Source organism: Hoplias malabaricus, chromosome 15, assembly GCF_029633855.1.
Source record: "Hoplias malabaricus isolate fHopMal1 chromosome 15, fHopMal1.hap1, whole genome shotgun sequence".
Classification (NCBI taxonomy): Eukaryota; Metazoa; Chordata; class Actinopteri; order Characiformes; family Erythrinidae; genus Hoplias; species Hoplias malabaricus.
This window is the reverse complement of record NC_089814.1, coordinates 14636363-14655042: the sequence shown is the minus strand read 5'-3', so window position 1 is coordinate 14655042 and position 18680 is coordinate 14636363. Positions and strand designations below refer to the sequence as shown.

The 18680-nt window shown below is 37.4% G+C and overlaps 1 protein-coding gene across 1 annotated transcript; it reads right to left on the bottom strand.

The window, feature by feature from the left end:
• Positions 1-308: 308 nt before the first annotated feature.
• coro6 (coronin 6) lies at positions 309-15374 on the bottom strand. Its single transcript, XM_066646044.1, has 11 exons — positions 15297-15374; positions 10720-10919; positions 7250-7372; positions 5577-5706; positions 5108-5286; positions 4207-4326; positions 3337-3441; positions 3094-3239; positions 1431-1488; positions 1014-1241; positions 309-753 (listed from the first exon to the last, which is right to left on the bottom strand). Exons 2-11 carry the CDS (start codon positions 10915-10917, stop codon positions 631-633), a joined length of 1410 nt encoding a protein of 469 aa, XP_066502141.1. The 5' UTR covers positions 10918-10919; positions 15297-15374; the 3' UTR covers positions 309-630.
• Positions 15375-18680: the final 3306 nt, after the last annotated feature.

Below are 18680 nucleotides of genomic sequence, written 5' to 3'. Positions count from 1 at the left end.
CTCCTACAGTGGCTCCTACAGAGAATAGTTCAGGTGAGAGTTACACAGAATGGGACTAGTAACAGATGGGGCAAGTTATATATCATTGCTTTCCAATAAAAAAATAACATGATTCTCCATTTTTGTGGATTTTTACTTTACTACATCATTTGAAAACAGCAGTGGTCATTCACGTTGTGTGAAAACCTCACAATGAGTGGACCAATAGAAATGTTCCAAAATTAATTGTAATTGAAATTTTTTATACTGACTTCCATTGAAATTTAAGTTTTTTTTCCTTTTCCTGTAATTTTACTATTTTTGGAGATAATGATTTTCATTGGACAGTGATGATATATATATTTTACATTCTTTAAGTCATCATTTGTGTAGCGTATGTGCAGTAAACATTCTTTATATTCCTAAACGTCTTTGGAAAGATGCTGTAAAGCATGAAAGAGCATTAGTAAAATCTATCAGTTTAACTTTTACTATTGCTTTGAGCCTCAATATCAGAAGCTGTAAATAGTGAATGCACTTCAATAAAAGCTATGGTGAACGCTATGGTAGTGTGGTCTACAGAGGTGCATCTATTAGGGTCAGTGAAGATTGGGCAGTGTGTACAAAGATGATTGTTCTTTACTGTGTCTGTCAGACAGTGCCGTTGGTGTACTTGGAGAGTTTATTCTCTAAGTCACAGATTCGCTTCTCTTGAGAAAGAACTGTGGCCTTCAGACTTTGAATCTCCTCCACAAGCTTCTCCAACAACTGAGGCTATTGAACAGAAAAGAAAAAAGGAAAAGATGGCAGAGTAGAGAGGAAAGAGAAACAGGTGAGGAGAAAAAGAAAGAAAAAAGGGATTAGAAAAGAGTGCAGAGGAGATATGACAAGGAATTGAAAGCAAGTAAGGGACAGGAAAGATCAAGCTTGTGGAAGGATCATCTAGCGCTGAAGTCTTTCATTTGAAAGGTGTCACATAAGTAAAAGAATATGAGTGAAACGTGACATGGGTGATACACGAAGTGTTTACTCACAGGCAAACTGCTCCCATCAACAGCAGACAAGCTCCTGCGAGGTGTAGGCCTAGTGTCAAGGACATTCTTTTTGGCCACTTTCAGCTCTCTGCTCTTTGGAGGAACGTATCCGTCCCTCAAGGAAATCAGAATGGGGTCTTCATCTCTGCCTTCCAGCCACTCTTCAGGTTCCAGAGCTGGATCTGGGCCTGCAGTATCTGGGTAGAGATCATCTTGGAACAGATCCGACTAGCAAGAGAGGTGGTACAACAGAAAACATAAAGAGTCAATATCATTGGTGTCTGACTTCAGGGAGAAGTGAATAAATACCTTGAGTTGTTTAATATGCTGTATATTTTACAGTAAGGTTTAAAAATGAATCCCATTTATTTCTATGCTAAAACTGCTACTGTGATGTGACTGCAAGAAGGTACTTACCTTTCTAGGTACTGTCATTATAATAGGCTCACACTTCCTTTCATGGAGCTTGAATAACCTAAACCCAGAAAAACACCCAGAATGCTTTATTTTAGTAAAAATGCATGCTACATGTTTCCCCCTTTTTAAAATCTATGAATTTAGCTAATAAAGCTTTGTGTGCCCCCAATGTGCCCCCATTAAATTGTGCATGACGTGCTTGTTAAATCTCCATAGTAAAGTAAGATATGAAATGTGATCCTCTGGACACTAGGTCACCAAGCTCAGTGCCAAGTGAGGGTTAGAAAGATATCAAGCCCTATAAAGTGGAACTGTGTTTTCTGAAATGATGATGCACCATTCAGTACATTTGGGGTGTGCTGAACTGGCTATTGTGATCCAGGACTTAGCATCCAACATTAGTACTTGACCAACACACTAAAGCCTTCCTAGAAGAGTAGAAGCTGTTACTGCAGCCAAGGGTAACAACCTACCTATTAATAACTTGCATGTCAGAAAAAAATTTTGGATAATCTGGGGCCAAATCCATAACCTTTTGGCCATATTGTATAGCACTTGCTTGTCTTTCTTTTTTTTTAATCATATTTTGAAAATACATTTGCCATGCTTAAAAAAGTTAATTGTATTGAAAAGTTCATTAATGACCTCTATCTATGTTCTGTAAAGCAAAAATTCATGAGCATCTGTTCTAAAAAATATGCTGAACTTGGTTAGCAATTATTTTCTGATTTACCAAGCTGTTGAAATGTTCAGTTGCCACCAGCAGCCTGTGCTGTTGACACTAAACAGAATGGCTTCAAGGAATCATATTTCTTGAGCTAAATTCTGATCCTTCCATCAGCATGATGCAAAGCTCGGCCAACCAAGCAACTTCTTTCCACTCTTCTGTGGTTCAATTTAGATGCTACTGTGCCCACTGATAATCACCATAGGATCATCATGCATTAGATTATTTTTTATATTTGATAAAAGTTTGTATTAAAAAGTCAGGACTGACTGCTTTCCAGAGGCTTTAACACAAAAATAAATATCTTTCTACATACAGTCATTTTAAACCAAATCCCAATACTGTATCTAAGTGTTCTAAAACATTGTATTAATATACAACATTTTCTGACATATTATTACTTGTTTTAAAGGCAATTTTCATCATTTTAATCATAAAAAGCTTTTAATCAAAATTCTGAGGATGTTTGGTTACCATTTGTTAGCTCCCCAGTCTGTTTGTGTGCTCAAAACTGGTCTAAACTATTTAAAAAACCCAGTGTCCGTAAATGGATTTAAAAAAAACAGCGTCTCAGTCCGGTATGCTAGGCTTTCACTCTGTTCACGGCAGAGTAAAGGCATCTTGGATTTTTTTTAGACCTCCAAATGTTGAAAAGCACAGACTGAGAGGAGTATATTGCTTTATTCATGCTCAATATGTAGGTAATAATGACTTATTTTTGCTGTTTTGGATTAAAAAGTAAAATATTAAATAAATTAACTTACTTTGAAGATAAATTCAAGATTATTTAACTTGCCAAGTACCCAGCAGTCTCAGTGACAAAAATCATGTCACAGATATCAGAAAATTCAGTTGTTTTACCTAATGCACAACTGAATTGATCCTTTTAACTCACGTCAGTTTGATTTATCCTAATTTTACACAAGCCTGGCTGACCTGGCAATCTCACACTTGCTGACGTCCACTCCTCTCTTGGGCATGAAGCCCATTCCTCGCTGTGGCTCCTTGCTACTGTATGTGCTGAGGTAGTGCACATAGGGGGGCTCCTCTGTGATCTCAAAATACCGAATGCTACTGTCCCCCTGCAGACAGATGCAAAGAAATAGTATCATAAATCTGCACAAATTTGGACACCAGATTAAAATAATTCATAAGGGATTGTGAAATATTGATACTTACCTTGCCACAAAGATATACCATGCTAGTGTCTGGATCATAAAATGGCAGTAATACCCCATTACTTGTGTCCAACTCCAAAAGTGCGATGGGCTCCTCAAAATTTGTCTACAAAAAGTATAAATAGAAATAATTTCGTCAAACTGATGAATATTTAATATTTTTGTAACTGAAAACCTTTCCATATTTTGTCTGACTACCTTGATTGTATTTTGTAAATATTAACTAATTTAAAATGTGATGCCTGCAACACACAAAATTGGGACTGTTATCAGTAAAAGGTGAACAAGACGCATCTGTGTCACACTATGGGTTACTTGCATATGTGATATGGTACTACTTATGCAGGGGCCAATATTGGGATTGAGAAAGACTTATGCTGCTTTTGGTTATTTCAGCAAAATAATGACAGGCCTCATTCTGCACATGCTAACAACAGTGTGGCTTTGTAGACAGGTACTTGACTGGCCTGTGTTCCAGATATTCCTCCTATTGTGCATCATGGAATATTGAGTCGTTTAAAATCCTGTATTAAGCAAGAAAAGCAATAGTCCACAAAAAAAAACAAAAACAACTATTTGTATCTGCATTCTCAGACAATATATAAAGTGTAATACTGGAAAGATGATGTAACAAAGTGGCAAACATGCCTCTGTCTTAAATTTGTATTTTATATTCACAAAATATAAATAAGATGGTCAGTGAATACACTGGAAATCTTCTCATTGTTCTTTTGTCATTTAAATAAATGTTCAAGAGAGTTAACAATTGAGGGATTCTTGCTGTTACTGCATTTAACAAAAATCTCAGCTTTTCTGGAAACAGGGTTTGTATGTTTTGATCCAGATGTGCACTGGGTGTGTGGAATCTAACCGGGTCCCAGAGGCCAAGCTCTCGCTGGCTCATCCTGGTGAAACCTGTGGTGAAAATGTTGCCCTCCCTAGTGAAGATGGCTCTCATTGGCCTGATACCTTCATGTGGGGACATTCTTTCCTGCAGGGAACACAAGACAGAAGCTGTCAGCATCTCACAATAAAACATATACAACACGAAGGTGGCATTTTTTGCACGTAATATTAATGAAATATGACAAAATGTTCTTTCATTCATTCACCATTAATCAGGTTCAGAGTCATGGTGGGTCTGTAGACTACTTGGAATCATTTGGTGCAAGACAGGAACAAACCCTGGTTGGGCAGCAGTCCATCACAGGGCGTATGACAAAGCAACTCATTTGAAGGTTGTTTTGTCAGGATTTGTCAGATTAACATATGCAAATACCTTCTACAACATCTCACTGACCACTGCAACAAACTGTCAAAGTTTGCAGTCATTTAAATGGAAGTAAACCCTGTAAATGTTGCAGACACATTTTGAATTTGACTCTTGGAATAGTTCAGCAATATGTTTTGGCTTCGTAGCACACATCAACTTTCCAAAATACTATTAGATAAATATAAGATCCCTGGACTGATCATAGCTGCATCTATCATTTCTGTAAATGTATGAACTATTCCACTGCCTTACCAACATTCTCTAAGAAACATCCCTTGTCTGTTGTAGTCTGTTTGTACACTGTATACACATTTGGAATTTGGGCTTGCGACAATCACATCAATTACAGTCCAGTTTTATGCTACCTGTGTACACATATGGAATTTGAATATGTGTATGTTTCTCAAAATTTTGTCATCCCTGTCCATACCCAGTGGTATGGATAATTGGTGTTTTGACAGAAAAACGATATTCTTTTTCCTATACCCTCAAAACTCACCGCCACCACCTCTCTCTTCCGTGGATCACAAACACGAAGACGGCGATCTTTGCATGTTGTGCAAAACAGGCTTCCATTGTAGTTCCAACTGACATTGTAGATGAGGTCAGGGTGGTCGTCCATTGTCATCACTGGCTCTCCAGTGCCCACGTTCCAGATGATGATCAAATTATCACTGCCTGAGTCATACACATGCAGGAAGGCATTTTAGTTTTGCCCTTTTGGACATGTTTTGTGCAAATTAGTTGAGCACTTACCAATCAAATTAATACACTGCATGGTAAAATATGGTGTAGTCCATACTCAAGTTACATTTCTGTGAAATATTATCAAATAGAAAAACAACTCCCCATATACTAACACTTTAGAAAAATTAAACATATTTGTTTTCAGCAACACACACACCAAAATGATTAAATTATTATTATTATTAAGTTTTTTTAGACAAATGAAAAAAAATGTCCTTTACCTGCAGTGAGAAGAATGTTGCGGGCAGTAGGGTGCCATTTGACAATACCCACACGTTTAGAATGTCCCTCTAGCACTACAATGGGCTCACTGATAGACCGACATGGAGTGTGGTCAGGTATCTGCCATACCTTGTCAACAGTGAAACAAAAATTTCAACATAGGAAAGTTTACCAAAGATAGTTCACACAGACAAAGCTTAAACTGTTGGTGTACTGTTCTCCATACAAAAGAAATGTACTATATTATACCAACAAGAGTCTTTGTGCAAGACTCCCAACACTACATTAGCCAATATCATTAACATGATTATGCCATAAAGAGTATTACGTAACTCACTGAACTAAATAGCAGTCTATCTCTATGTATTTAATTGGAGTAAATGTTTAGGACGTTTTTGAAAATGTCTAGGCCTTTTGTTTTCTGGAGCTGACATCTTTGACTACAAGCTCAAGGGAACCATGTACTATGAATTCCTCAAGGTCAAATTAAGGGCTAATTATGGGCTAAATATGTTCTGTGAGCTCAGCTGAAAACAAGCATGTAAACATCCCAATACAGCTTATGAATAATAGCAGAAAACTCATTGTACATTTATTAATATAACATTATACATTCTCCTAATGTTACCGGATACATTACATGAATGTTGTTTAAATATGACAGTGCCCCTAGAACACAACAGCTGCAGTGGGCCGTCTGCACAAAACGTGCATAGAAAGCATGCCTTCACATTTGTAATATAATGTAAGATGATGACATTTACAACATGTAATCCATGAGTTGCCTCATTCACCAGACGCTGTACTGTAATAGAAAATGTATTTTAAATAATTTAAAGCAACTAGTGGAAGGGAAAATCCCATTATTTATGATATAAATAATTTAATCCTTATAAATTACAAGTTAAGCCTTGTTTTCTGAGCATAGTGTAGACATTACATACCATTGTGTAAACAAAAATTACCAACTCCATTCATTTCAAAGAGTGTATACATTAGATAGCATGCTATGCTGAATCAGATAACAGAGGAATTATATATGTATCCAATGAAGTTGTGTCATAAATCCTGGTAATAACATCCTGGTAATAACATCAGTAACAGTAAGCGTAGAATAGTATAATGTTTGAGTGGTCTGAGTATGGAAATTTTAAGCAATACAACACTAGATGAATTTAGATTTTTTGCATGGAATAAAAAAATTGTTTCTGTATTTGCAAGAGTATTACGTTAGAAAATAACAGCTGTAGCAAAAAGTTGTTTCTTAGTGCTGAGTTAATGTCCAGAAAAGGTTCTGTGCTGTTTGTAGAATTAACTCTCAGATTGTGTGGTCAGAAAATTACTGTTTTGTAATAGAGGGGGAAAAAATTATTTCAAATTTGTTTATATATGGGAAGAATGGGGTTTTGTGTGTGTGTGTTAACATTACTCATCATTGTAGACACATTCTGCAAACAATTACCCCTCAACTTCTTATGATTACAAAATTCCACTAACATTTGTATTGAAATACCAGCCTCATCTCACGCCCCCTTATTACAAGTCACCCTGAAACTGTGGTCTCTATGATCTTCTCTTCCAATATAGGTTTTCAAGTGTGCAATTAATACAGACAAACTTTTTTATGCAGTGTTAGCAACATGGAGAGACAAATAATACCAAATAAAAATACCATGGCAGTAGTGTCTTCAGAGCCACTGGCCAAGATATTGTCATTGTGAGGACACCAGTCGATGTCCAAGACAGGCCCAGAGTGTCCCACCACCAGCGGATGGTTTTTGTCCACACGCCCCACCTAAAATGAACAAAGCCAAATATCCAAAATTAACTGCATGAAATGATTTAAACAACCATGATAATAAATTCTACTTATTTAGGCTTTATTTGTATGGATTTTTGCAGGAGGTTTAGAAAAGTCTCCAAAAAATGTACTTATGACTAATAATTAAATCACCAAATTATTTCCTAGTAAGTCACAGCAAAAATCTTGAGATTTATACTTCACCTCATCCAACAGAACTCAGCTGGCTACCCTTAAATTATCCTAAATAGTTTACAAATGGTTTTGCATTTAAAATAACATGGCCTTTTTTAAAATATATCTTAATATATATCTAATATATATATATATCTAAACATATCTAAAGTGTACATTTGCACAAAAAACAGCAAAGAACGCCCCCCAAAGACAGTGAATACCTGTAATGACTATAAACAATTATTGTTTATTATAATTATGAATTATACGTGTTAGTGCCTGAGCATTTCTAGGAAATATTTAAGCATTTATCATTCATAATAGATGCTATTAACAAGCGTTAATGTACTGTAGTACAACTCCCCACTCCATTTGTCATAATTCCACTAATTCCTGCTCAGTCAGTGTGAACATGTGCGTTTTCCTTCCTGGGACTGCTCCTCCTCCCGCCACTCCCCTGCCCTCCCTGCACTAACCCAGTATTTATTTATAACCCTATGACGAGGCGATGAAAAGGGAGTTTTTCTTTTGACCTGCCTGGGCCTGGACACAGAAGAGAAGGCTGGCAGGGTATTTATAGCATGTCTGTTCAGTCCTGCTGATATATGCTCATGTCTCTGTGTAATGAGTCTGCATATGGGGGTATACTAACAAACTCTTAACACTTACAACGGAACACCACTTTCCCTAAACAAGGGAATCAGTATTTATGCTCCAAATAATTCCCAGTGACCATCCTTTCCAAATGACTGTCTAATATGGACTCTGGGCTTTCACAGACATTACCGAATATCCAGCCATATATGGAGCTGAACTACTAAACAGTTCTATTTACTTTATTTTAGTAGCTTAGAGGTTATTTTAACGGTTACATTGAAATCCTCAACCTGCTGGCCATGCTCCTCAAACCTTCAATGTTTATTTTAAATAATAATTTTACTATAGACAAGACAAAAACTGATCTACTACTGTTCAGAAAAGGCTTGGGTATCTATAAAGGCATGGAGATGTCACTGTGAATGTACAAAAATGGTAAAGATATAGTTAGCATCTAAAATGCTAAGACTGATCACAAGACCAGCACTAAGGGAAAGAAAGTCAGACTGTTTTAGACATGTCAAACAAAGTCATTTTTAGCAATCCACCATGGTGATTAGGATGGGCCAGAGTTTTAATGCTGATATTTTACTTGTTTTTAATTCTTAGAACTAGAAAGCTCTGAAAAAATTGGAGTAGGTGGTGCATTATAAATAAAAATAACATTTTAAAAATAGTATCTTTAAATTTCTTAATGATTTGGATATAACATACACAACTGCAGTTTTTTGGAAATAGTTCTGTTTATAGATTCAATCAGATTGCAAACTTAAACCACATATTGTTAAATATCTTTGCCAGATGTTTGAATGAGACATCATTCCCTAGTACAGATTTAACATGAAGTGTTTAAAAACAAGGACAGCATTAAACTGTGCCATGCCGTACAACCTTACAAATGTAGCAAGCTAAGCCACACTATATGGCCAAAAGTTTGTAGACAATGGGTTATCCAATATTTATTAAGTAAATCATATTCTGTAATCACTTCATCATCAACTTTTACCTTCAATGTTGACACAAGAAAATTTGATTCAACCAAAAATATATAAATAAATATATAATGAAGTCATATTCGGATGTTAGTTGAAAAGTTCTGGATCACAAACACCACTCTAGCTCATCCTAAAAGGAACTGGCTATAGTACCATCACTCCAGAAAACACTCCAGTTTCTCTGTTCAACAGCTCAGACATAAGGGGCTTTAAACACATCTAACAGACACTTGCCTTTAGGTATAGGGACCTTAGGCAGAAGACAGCAAAGTTTTTCTATAGAGGTTGTACAGTAAAAGCTAATTGTGTGAGAATCCTCAGTTGAAATCCTGCATTTGTAGTCAGTGCACATTAAAGTGGCTGAACTTACCGTATAGGAAGATACACTGACATTTAATGCACCAAAAATAAAAAGGTAGCTCAGATATATAAAAGCTACTGAACAGTTAGAAGTTTAATTTTAAATTTGCTATGGTTAAACTGATGTTGCTCTTAAATTATTGAACAAATTACATAATAACTTTCCAGATGGTTTATTAATCTGACACATGAACTGTTCAGTCCAGCTTCTAAAGGCCTAACTAGTCAGAGATTTAGCTTGGCAGTATCAACAGAGACAGCATAGAGACAATAGATCTAACTGAATTAAATAAGAATAGAAGTAATGTATTTGTGATGTTTAAATACAAAATTGTGGCTAATTTACAGAAATAAAATGGAATTAAAATAGAAAAATCCCAATAACCATTATGTGTCTTTTGAAGGTCTAGAACACCCTGATGTTTACCCACTGTATACACAATACAAGCATATAATGAAGACATCTACCATATTTTCCCAGATATTCTTAAGAGCTGATCCTGGATCACTGCTCCATAACACATTTAGTATAGCCTCCAAAATGACACCAGTTCCAAACATCATTAAACATGATGGATGGCAAGTTTGCATAACCGAAGTATATGTGTTTCTTTATTATTCATCTGAAACAGAAAAAGACTTCTACATCAAAGAGACTTATAGGTACTCCACTCTAACTAAAAGTAAACATATTCTGTCTCAGTCTGTTTATTCATAGTGAAGAGAACTAGTTCTTCATTTTAGAACAATGCTATGAATGTAAATCTGGTTAGGATAAAAGGGGTCTGTGCAATAGATTCTAATTTACTCCAACTATAGAAAAATGGCTTGTTTCCTATGAAAAAATATGTAGTTTCTCTGATTACTTGAGCTTTTAAACACAACATCCACTAATTCCACTGGTTCCTCAATCTCAGAGGAAACTTACTACTACTGGGTCTTACACATGAAACTGGAGTACTATATGCTGAGAATGTGCCTCGGTAGTACTCAATGGTGTAAATGATACTCAATCCTGGTCCTGGAGATTTACCAACAGAATTAGTTCTGAGCTAACAAACAGTGCTGTAATATTCAGATGCCCATGAAAATCATTGTTACTTGGTTTGTTAGATTAGGTTTGTATGTAAACTCTAATTAGGGACATGTATCGCCAGGACCAGGATTAAGTAAAACTGCTGTACTTCAAGCAATGTTTCATGATCATCTTACCTTTGACAGCTGTAGAACCAAAAAAGCCCCTCCTCCACTGGACTCCACTATAACAGCCAGAAACTTTGGATTGACTGCACAAAAGGAGCTGTCCCATGTCACCTTGGAAACCCGAATGTCATCGTAACTCTGCTCTGCCTTCGCAGCTTGTCCAAAAACATGCCGGAATTTACTTTGGCGCACAATACTACGACTCATCACTAGGAGAAAGAAACAGAAAATAAGGTGTCAGAAAAAGTTTAAAAAGTTGAATATCTTTTTTTTTTTTAATTTAATTTACAAAATTAATGGGACATTAAATCTTTTTAATAATGTAATCATTATTAATCTGGCGCGCAATAAATATCAAACCGAATCTGCCTAGGCAGGTGGATCTTGGTCTGTGTCTAAATAAACTCTTGCGGTGCGGTTGTGTGAACGCAACATGAACCAAAGACATTGAAATGAACCAAACACAGGACGCGATGTCCCGAGATCAACATTAATCGTGCAGCAAGGGAACACTGTGTGTGCTAAAAACAAACAATGAGCCATGGACAAAACTCCTAACATTTTCTCTCCATAGCACACCTGCTTTGGTTCCTGCAGTGCTTTGACACCTTAATCCATTTAACCACTTCTTGCTGTGTTTTTAGCTGGTAAAACGATATACACACACAACCCCGATAAGTGTAATAAGCTCTTCTGATGACTCTGACAAATGGCTCACAAAATAAAATCATATATGCATCATATGTCATGTTTCTGCGTGCGCTGGTTTGATTGTAAATGCATCAGTGTGAACTCCAACCAAACCAGGACTAAAATGTAACAGTTATCTTTTTCTTATTTGGTCAGGATCAAGTCAGAACACACCATATCCTTAACATATGATTAGCATATTACCATTACAATTGCCTATTATCATTTTAATTTTTTACTTCATTATAAACTATAATAAGTTACTTCCTGACAGATTATCAACAGTAAATCATATTCATGCAAACGCTGACTTTTTATACAGTCACTGAAATATTGCAGAAGCAGAATAATAAAATAGCAGTCTTTGTTCAGCAGGATTAATCTGCATGTCTCTATATGCTTAAAAACATTTAAGATGTTTATTCTTCTTTATTTATCTGCTTTATTTATCCTTCATTTATGACATTTATATTTCATTTTGTATAACATTTAAATGAATTTTTCTATCGCTGCCAGACAAAGTTAAAAGAAAGTATAGAAAGCACTGGTAAGTTATTGCACTTGTGTGTGCCAGAAGCTAAATTTGATTGTATTGTCTGATTTTCACAGAATGTTTCCAGACATGTTTAATGATGATAATATAATAAAAACAGCTAACAGTAAACCTCAAATATCACTACATTTTCAATACAATGCCATGGGCCATTTCTTTACTGATTACTTAATAAAGGACTCATCAAATCTAAAACTGTGTTACACCGTCATTATACCATTCATATTACAAAAAAACAGTTGGGATGGTTCATAAGATGAAGTAAACCTAATACTGATGTGGAGGCATTTATTGGTATTTCAGGGAGATATATGCTGCCATCAAACTGAGACCATTACTCAGGAAGTCCATAGTTATTTTAGCAAGATAATGCCAGACCTCATACAACACAAAGGCTTTACAGACACAGAGTGGGTGTGCTCGACTGGCCTGCCTGCAGTCCACATCGGTCTCCTAAGCTGCATCATGAAGAGGAGAATCAGACAATAGCAATCACAGTGTAAAGAGAAGCCTAAATCCTGTATCAAGCCAGAAAAACTTACAATTTTGACATACAAATCAATAACAAGTTGTATATTCCGTTCCCGAATTTTTAACACAGTAGTAAACATGACTGTGTCACAACTATTTTGATTGTTGTATGCGTCAAATTCTGAATTTGTTTATATTTCTAAAATACAATCAAGTTGGTCAGTTAAAACATTAGAGTTATTTTCAAATAAATATAGATTCCAGGGAATTAACTTAGAAAAAAATCCCAAATTCTCCAAGCACGGGATTCATACATCTACTAACTATGGACTCTACTGACAGTGATGTCACAACTACTTTTGATAGTGGACTGAAATAAAATCCACATGACGTAATACTGATGAAATGATCAAAGTCTGTACAGGATCATATTTTATGGCGGTTAACTGAAAGAACCAAGAAAGTAGAGGAACTTACTTATGACAAAGATAAATGTGACCACCGCTGGTATGAGAGAAGTCTAAATACTGACATGTGATTTTGATCAAATACACACTAATATGCGAAATACTTTTCATTTATTTTATTTATAGTAAAAAATGGACACAGTACAAACTCCCATTTTTTTCAGAGGAAAACTGCAGAAGATTCATCTTAGACAAAACGTTCACAGTAAATTCATTCATTCATCCAGTTCAGGAGCACGGTGGGTCTGGAGCCTACCTGGAATCATTGGGTGCAAAGAAGGAACACACCCTGGAGGAGGTGCCAGTCCTTTACAGGGTAACACACACACACACACATTCACTCACACCTACAGACGCTTCTGAGTCACCAATCCACCAACCAACATGTGTTTTTTTTTTGGACTGTGGGAGGAAACCAGAGCACCCGGAGGAAATCCATGCGGACACCGGGAGAACACACCAACTCCTCACAGACAGTCACCCGGAGCAGGACTTGAACCCACAACCTCCAGGTCCCTGGAGCTGTGTGACTGTGACACTACCTGCTGCACCACCGTGCTGCCTCACAGTAAATTACTTAGGATAATTAATTAATTAATTAATTGTCTTTAACTGCTTATCCAGTTCAAGGTCATGGTGGGTCTGGAGTCTACCTAGAATCACTGTGGAACACACCCTGAGGGGGTGCCAGTGCATCACAGGGCAACACACACTCACACATTCACTCACACATTCTCTCACACACTCACACTTAAGAACAATTTTGAAATGCCAATCCACTCAACAATGTGTGTGTTTTTGGACTGTGGGAATAAACCGGAGCAACTGTAGCACTGGCAGAACGCACCAAACAGACAGTCGCCTGGAGCAGGCCTGACAGCCACACTAATCTGTTGCACTACCGTGCCACACAGATCGTTTTTCAGTTAATTCTAGTATTTTTGGTGTTTGTGTTTTTACCCTTTTATCCTTTTTACAGTTTACAGTCTTCATAGGAAAAGTAATTCCAGAAATAAACAGACATTTTTCCACAACTCCAATCTTACAAGTCGGTTGCCTTTTCTGCATTTCTAGATCAAATACATTCAGTGAAGCTGAGGTCTAGTCTGTTGTTCTGAGAACGGCAGCAGGGGGCAACTTCTTTGTTTGACTTAAAAGTATTTCCTTTTGTCAGTAATAGTTTCATACAGTCCCTTTCATATAAACTAGCACTAGGTTATTTAACTTCTCAGAGTTAAAGACTGGAGACAAAAAGCTGTGGGTTTTTTTAGATCTGAAGCAAGAATGGAGCTTTCAGCTGCTTCTCAAAAACAAGACATAAAGTGTTGTTTGTGTGATGGTGGCAGCTTTGATGATCTACCATGTTTTGTCCCATTTCCTCTTTATGTTTTAACAGTTTTGGTTTTGGAAAATCTGCATTTGACTTTACATTAAATTAAAATAATGGATAGGCCCCTAGTTTATTGATTCCTACATGTCATCGAGATGTGGCCAATCAAGGGCATGTTGCTTTGATATAATGAATTAACTGTCAACCCAATACAGAAAGCCAATGTGTACCACTGTGTTGTTTTTGCCGTCAGTCACACTACTGTGTTAACCCATCATGGAGTTATTCCGGGAAGCTTCCCAAGAACCACTATGGACAAAAACAACTGGGACACACATTCTGCATCACTAACACAATAGCACCGGGAATAACTCGCCCAGGGGACACAAGCATGAACAAAGCTTTAGATGGTGGATGATGATTAAGTTATTCTAGTAAACTTTTCCGATTATATATTTATTTATAATACACAGCCAGACTAAGGACGAGATGTCTGTACATGTAAAATTATATCCCACTTGTTTTCTGGCTCCCCACTCCCAGCAGTGACACAATTAAGAGCTGCTGTAACTAGGTCTGCTGGAGGCTCATGCTCTGTATTAGTTGAATCATCTTTAGACCGCAGTCCAGTGCTGAGGCCTGACGGTCTTTTCCCTGGTGAGAAGAAGCCTTCTCTTATGTCTGTACACAGAATGACATAGCTATTTTCCTAATATAGGCAAGCTAAACTGCCTCTCCCTCACTTCCCCTGTTCCCCACCCCTACCCCCAATTTCTCCGACAGGACCTCTCAGTACAAGAAAGTGACCCTGATTTTCCCCACTAAGGAAAAGCAGAGCCATACAATAAGCCTCCCCACACCTGCCCACCAGCCATAAATACTCTTGTGATGAAGCCCTCTATTCGAAGAGCCCCTCTGTGTGTGACACCCCGAAAACAACTGCGCCATGGATCCACTATTCGTGAACGCGCACTGTCGTGACGAGGCACTACTAAAAAGCTAATAACCACAAAAGGTATTCCCTATAAACCTCTGGGTTATTGTATTTCAGAAGAAACAGAGTAACTTCTCATACCTCAGTACTTTGGAAGAATACACTGCAGGACTCTTCTTAATTTCTCTCTCCTTCTCTTCTGGTAAACTGCTCTTTTTCTCCTCTTTGTCTCGACTCTTCTCGTTGGAAACTTGTACGAAGCCGCGGGACTCTAGAGACAGTTTCACCTTCGTGCGGCAGAGAAGAGAGAAACGAACTGCAGGGGCTGTAGAGAAGGAGAAAAGAGCGGAGAGGGGGTGGAGAGGGGTCAAGGCGGTCCGTCTATTTTCGACGCGGTCCTGTTTCTCCCATCGCCGCTGACAGGGCGATAGATAGCAGCGGGAACGCGCAAGGTCAGGTGACGGAGCGCGCGCGGAGATTAAAGAGTCTCTAGCAACATTCTTGTTGGTTTTTACTATTTCACAATCATTTTTAACCGATATTAAGCATAGTAACGGTCTAGTTGGAACGAGAATTAAAAAATGCAAAGTCTCTAAGTTTTATAGAATAAAATCTCTACATTTACCTACAGTGGAATTCAGGGTTTGAATCACTCCTGGACAAACGACATGCTGTTCACTTTCTTAGTGAAAATAAACGAGCAACTCCTTTACAGACAACAAAGCAATATGCGATTGTCTGACATTTTAGGACACATTTTCTGAAATTGCTCAATTTAACATACTAGACAAAGCTCAACATTAGAGTCAGAAAATATAAGCAGTTACAGGATTAAAAGATATATATTTTTAGAAAAATTCCGCTATGTCCTGGATGCAAAATATTATTCCGTACACACACTTCCACTCGTATGGCGTCAAAATAGGTTCTAAAGTTCTGAGAACCCAAATACAGAATCCATACCCAATAAATGTCATTTTATAATTAAGAAAACTGTCATTGCGAGTTATAAAAACAGAGCTGTAAACAGAATATTTCCTGGAAGAATCCGTTTTTGCTTCCATTCCACCTTTTCTCGGTTGCGCTTCTCTCAGTCTCGCTTTCGCCTCCAAGTTTCTCGCTTTTGACTTTTGACGGTGTCGGGATCTAGACAGTCATTGGCTGCTAAAGTTAAGCCCCGCCCACAGAGCAGATTCTGCACCCCCTAACCCTGATTGCAAAATGACTCTAATCCCCTATGACGAACTGTGCGTTACGTAAATACGTCATCGTTAAAAATATTTGATATGGCTTACCCGTGTTTGCCGGGCGGTCTTTTTCCAATCAAGGTAAGATTGGTGCTCTCGCTGCAGAGCGGGGTGTGCTAAATCAGATTGGTGGGCGGGGCTTAATTTAAGCAGCCAATGACTGTCTAGATCCCGACCCCCGTCAAAAGCGAGAAACTTCTGGAGGCGAAAGTGAGACTAAGAAGCGCAACCGAGAAAAGGCGGAATGAAAGCGAAAACGTATTCTTCAAGAATATTAAACAGAAAATAGAGGATTATATACAGAAATATTCTGTTTGTAAACCTGTTTTTATAACTCTGAATATTAATGACAGTTTTCTCAATTACAAAATGACATTTATTGGTTATGGAGTCTGTTTGTTTTTGGTTCTCGGAACTTTAGAACTTTTGACGCCATATACTCGCTCCCTCCTAGGCCCATCTTGGTATGATTGGATCCAAGGTTTATGACATGAGACCCTGGCTGTCTCAATCTGTGTATTTGAAACTGTATTTGGAACACTGCTGTTCCAAAGAAATTGAATATCAGCCATGATATTAACTGTTATTTCGCTCATGATGCACCGTCTAGCAAAGAAACTGCACTGGGAGGACATGTTAACAAGGATGGAAACTTGACTGACAAATTACCAATGGTTATGTATTAAGATGTGGATGATACAAGATGTGTTGAATGGTTTAAACTGCATAACATTTACCTCACCTCATTAATATGAAATTTCATTAAATAAATCATAAATTGAGAAATTGATTTTTTTTTTTCAAATATTATGCAATTAGTAAATCTTTTCCATTTAACAGTTGATATAATTTGTTAAAAATGTGGGGTTTTATAAATAATATAAAGAACAATCCTAAAAGAAAAAAAACTTAATACTTAATATTAATTTAAAAGTATTTTTCAGGAAATTTATAATACCAAATTTGGAAAAATGGGTCCTGGATTCAGTCCTCGGTTCAGGTAACTATGAGTTTGATGTGTCCTCCCAGTGTCTGTGTGGGTTTTCTCCAGATGCTTAGATTTCCTGCCACAATCCAAAAACACATGTTGGTAGGTGGACTGGCTGTGCCATAATGCTTACAGTGGTAACACCCTGTGATGGACTGCTGCCCTCTACAAGATCTGTTCCTGATTAGCGCCCACCAGTGGCAATAATGGTTATCTAAAGTGAGTCTTTACTTGAAGGGGACATATTATGCAAAACTCACTTTTTTACTTTTTACTCGCTTTTGTACTTCCACTTGGGTTTCTACTGCTCATATATACGCTACAAGCAAGAAATTCATTCAAGAATTTCAAGCAAGGTTTTCTGTGAGTCTGGATGGCTCCCTTATTGTGACGTCACACTAGGGAAATTTGCATAGAACCACCCTGGCATTTGTGCAGGTGTTTGTTTAGGCAGTGCAGGACCGCCCTATACGCTCACTACGCACATTGCATAAGCTACATTTGCATCTTTTTCTTCTATTCCACCTTAAGGACTGCAGCTGTTACAGTATCAGACAATGCAGACTTGGATACTGGAGAGTTGATCACAAAGATATTACGTTATAGTTTTTTAAAAATAAATATTGGTTGTTTACAACGCATTTTGTTCTGTATATTACTGGTTGTTCATTCCTATACCAAAAAATGCGGGAGTACACTAGTGCAGGGTCAGATGCATCTGTCAAAAAATGGTCACATTTTGGCTCAGAGTTCAAAATTTAGCTTAGGGCTCCAGGAAAGTCTGGACCGTCTCTGTGTGCGGGTGGCTCCTCTTCTACTTGCTCTGGGTCCAACTCAGAGTCGAACATATAGGGTTAGATAGCGCCTGTTTTCTGTCATTTGTGTGGTAAACACTCAGCGTTAACATGGGATGGGTGGGACATGGCCAGCAACAGATTATTTGTGTAAAAGTGACAGATCCCTTAAACGGCACATTCTGAAAGTGACTGAAACTGTCAAGAATAGACCTGGTGACATCTCTTTATGTGAGAGTGATTTTGTCCAAAGGACTTCATGAACATGTTTTGTATAGCCCATAGACCTATTCTTCTATCTTTGTTTAAAAAGAAGTATAATATGTCCCCTTTAAGAACAGTCATGCAAAGTAGTCATGGAACAGGCTTTAACTCATTTACTCTCTCACACATATTTAAGAACAATTCCCCATTGGGGCTTCATTCAGGGCTTCACATCACTGACACTATGATCTGAGACTCAGTTATGTCAAGCGTGATTATAATCTATGACCTA